This window comes from Metarhizium album (genome assembly GCF_000804445.1).
Source record: "Metarhizium album ARSEF 1941 chromosome Unknown scaffold_4, whole genome shotgun sequence".
NCBI lineage: Eukaryota > Fungi > Ascomycota > Sordariomycetes > Hypocreales > Clavicipitaceae > Metarhizium > Metarhizium album.
Genome location: NW_024467578.1, coordinates 1,437,988 through 1,441,669, shown reverse-complemented (window position 1 = coordinate 1,441,669; position 3,682 = coordinate 1,437,988). Strand labels below are relative to the sequence as shown.

Sequence of the window (3,682 nt, the reverse complement as noted above, 5' to 3'; positions counted from 1 at the left end):
CACAAGTTGATTCATTAAGAATTTCAATCTGAGTCAGAATACGGAGTAGTCTCGAGCTCTATAGTTTCATGTTTACAATTTTAACCCTTACCGCCAGCTCAAGTCCAAGGCCTTGCGATAACGCAGCCCCTATACACGCGTCGGGTACCACTTCCAAGGCATCGAATGCTTCAGTATAGTATTAGGTATTCTTGGCAACATTCTAGTCAGTTGGAGCTATGCATAACAAGTCAGGTGATTTAGTGGAAACGCAGCTCTAACCACAATACGGCGTCGTGTATAAATAACAAGTCTTGCTCCAACGTTGGTATTGAGATTCAAATCACACCACAAAGTCTATTCAGCTAAACACTCAGTATCCTGCCTACTTAGTTCCTCTTACATTTCCTCTTACAAAGAAAAAAGCCTTTTCACACTACCTACCAACAATGAAGTACTCTATTACTCTCGTTTCTACTTTTATTGCCGCCGCTCTCGCGGGACCTCTTGAGACACCGACAGCTGGGTGTCCGGGGGCCAACCGACTCGAGCTACTCACGCGTTTTCGAAATTTGGAAGGCGAGCTCTGTAATGGCAAAAACAATAAATTTGGGATATCAGACTCTTCTTGCAAGAACGAGGCTCGTCATTGTGTTAGGAAGATAACCCGCGTATGCTCAGTCCAAGATGGCGCTAGTCAGGTGGTAAACTGCATGGGCGATAAGAAGAAGGCCCATGATGAACTTGAAAATTCGAAAGGTGGGAAGACTCCCGGGCGTGCTAGTGGGGAGCTGCCCGAGGATGCCGGTGGAATCACGTTTGATGATGCCGCCCTCCCTCCCACTAATTTCGGCATGGACAAGGCTCCCTCTGGGTTTGAGAATTAAGCCCCCCCTTCCACCTTTCGGGATAATGTTGCCTGGCCTGGTTTCAAGAGGGATTATTTATATAGCCTAGGTACTAGACAAGAGCCAAGTAGCGGAGGGTTAAGATTAGGTCTATGTAGCTATCTGCTATATTAAAGACGGAATATATCAAGTGTGGCAGCTGTCGTGGTAACTACAGCCATCAACAAATAAAAAATCAGCCAGCCAATGCTTCGCATGTCCTGCATTGTAAGTTGTGGCATCCTCAGGAATTACCCTCCTTGTTTCGGTACGCAGTGTAAATTCCAACCAACTCTTATTATTCTGGCCAATCCTTCTCAAATCCAGACTCATCACCCGAACTGTCATCGTCTACACCACTCTCGCTAGCATCAGAAATTTCGTCATCTACGCGAGGAGTCGTCGCAGCTGAGAGTATCTCGGGTGATGCTGACCTCACCGATAATGTATCAGGGAGACTGACACCATCGCCAGAATGCTGCAGGGCGACACGACTGGTAGACGGCGAAGGATTTGGGCTGCGTAGGTGCCTTTTATAGCGCTCTGTTTCAAGGCCGCTAGACGCTGGGCGCTTACTACCCGTGCCATTCCTGACAGAACCATCCAGTTCCTGTTTACAAAGCCACTCCAGGCATCTTCTGGCACTCCATCTCTTCTCTGCACCTTTCCGCAGTAGGCCCTTTAACATGGGCCGGACTTTTTCTGGTGCCTTCGCGATGCATGGAGAAACTACCGTCCGTATCCATTTTCCAAAGTCGCTGGGGTCCCATATTTCGTCCACATCAGGTTCCCAACTTGTGAATATTTCCAGCTCAATGAGGCCAAAGGCCCACATGTCGACTTTGTTTGTATACGATCGGGGTTGGATGAATAGTTCAGGGGCCATGTAGATCTCCGTACCAGTGAAAGTTTCCATTTTTGATGAGAGGTTATGCTTCGATGTACCAAAGTCAGCCAACTTTAAAATCACTACGCCATCTTGCGTTTGTATCAAGGCGTTATCTGGCCGCAGATCCCGATGGGTAATGCCAGTCTCGTGCATGTAATGCAAAGCGCTGACAAGCTGAGTACTGATTGCAAGTCGTTGAAGTGAGTCTAATTTGGGGAGGGTGTCGCGGAGAGTACAAGGGACGTATTCGACTATCATCCAAGGCGGCAGGGTCAACTCATCGGCCAGGACTAACTCGTACGCCCTAACTATATGCGGCTGGTCGAGATACAAGTTACAGTTATTACCAAACTCGGTTCCTTCCTCGAACGGTGGGGAGAGTCGCGTCATCTACTTACATGTTGTAGGCGCATAATGAGTTTGTACTCGGCTTCCAACGTCTCAAAACGTTTCCTCGCGTAATCAGAATTGTCGCTTGATTTGTAGTAAGGTTCTTTAGCGCCAAAGATCTCCCCAGTTACAATATTCTTCACCCTCATCACAGAGGCATGCATCCCACGGCCGTGCATCTGCTCGACAACATACACGGCATCATTCTTGCCATAGCGGACCGATTCAGCCGATGTTGACTCGCGGCTCTTGGTAGAAGGAAGGCTTTTGGGATATGCAGCCATAATGTCAAGACCGTATGATCGAGCCAGTTCCTTGTATCGTTGAGTTTCCACCAATGTGCGTTCCGGGAACCAAGCCCAACAACGCACCGCTCCCCAGTCAATCACGCAAGGGCGTGGCAGTTCAACAGGAATGCCGGGTTTGCACTTCTCAACATCAGCACCCTCGCGAATGCGAACTCTCTGATCAGATAGCAGTGTCACCCTGGGGTAGTGCGTAATCGGGCTGATATCGACCCTTACTGATCTTCTGCTTATACGGCTTTGATTATCGCCAGCAATCTGAAAATCGCACACTTCGGAATCACCGTGAGAGCCCAGAATCCAGCCCGTCGGATCGAACAAGTGTTCCCCGATAGTCAGACAGAAAAAAGGGGGCTTAAGATGTGCATCCGATTGTCCGCCCCTCCACGCTGCATCGTCGCTGTTGTTTGGCGGCAGAAACAGATATCTTTTGTTATCAGATAACTCAGGGATCTCGTCAACACCCTCGAAGGATCCTAGAATCAGCACGATTCTGCACAGGTCAATATCCTGGGGACTCGTCATATTGACGATGCAAGTGAGCAAGGCTGGATTTTTAACGTGGAGCGGGTGAAGAGGAACCAGACTGAAAAGCAGCAAGTACGAGGCCCTCGAAGTGGTGAATATGGAGCCTGAGTTAATATGTTGATGTGAACGCTCGTGTGCCTATCCTAGGCTGCAGAGCGACCAGGATCCATACCCCTCTTTTGGCGCCTAGCTGCAGCTCTGGCACCAACCACAGCGCATCTTGTCTTGTGCTTGATTATGCGACCGTCTGTTGTTGTCCGTGATCTTGTCCGGTTCGCAACGCAGCTGCTTGGTTGGTTCGATGGTCGTGTAGCTAATGTAGACGATGTTGATATCGCTCCACTCGACTCCAGACACCGCTGGACGCGCGCTTGGCGTTTGCGCTGGATTCGATTCCTTTTCTCCTGAGCCGCCTCTCGCATATCATGCTCTTTTAAGGCGGCACGTTGTTGAAGAACCTCTGCCTCAGGCCGCCAATACTTGTTATCCATAATCGAGTACCGCAGTTTCGTAGTCTGCTCCGAGGATTGCCCACACTGCTGCAGAAAATTCTTGCATAATGCCGCGGCATCGCGCCAGTGTTGGGCTGTGGCTTCGCCGTCCTGTGAAGTATCTTGTCCGTACAGACTCGTTATCAAGGAAGATAGATAGTGCTCGAATTCCATCTTCCAGTAGTGCCGCTCAGAGATTACTCTCCGACATTG

At 49.4% G+C, this 3,682-nt stretch overlaps 2 protein-coding genes across 2 annotated transcripts; one reads left to right on the top strand and one right to left on the bottom strand.

Moving 5' to 3' along the window:
• Positions 1-428: 428 nt before the first annotated feature.
• MAM_02706 (uncharacterized protein) lies at positions 429-866 on the top strand (the record flags this gene model as incomplete). Its single annotated transcript, XM_040821505.1, has 1 exon — positions 429-866. One exon carries the CDS (start codon positions 429-431, stop codon positions 864-866), a length of 438 nt encoding a protein of 145 aa, XP_040680919.1.
• A 298-nt stretch (positions 867-1,164) lies between these two features.
• MAM_02705 (Calcium/calmodulin-dependent protein kinase type IV) lies at positions 1,165-2,975 on the bottom strand (the record flags this gene model as incomplete). Its single annotated transcript, XM_040821504.1, has 2 exons — positions 1,165-2,073; positions 2,154-2,975. 2 exons carry the CDS (start codon positions 2,973-2,975, stop codon positions 1,165-1,167), a joined length of 1,731 nt encoding a protein of 576 aa, XP_040680918.1.
• Between the last annotated feature and the right edge of the window lie 707 nt (positions 2,976-3,682).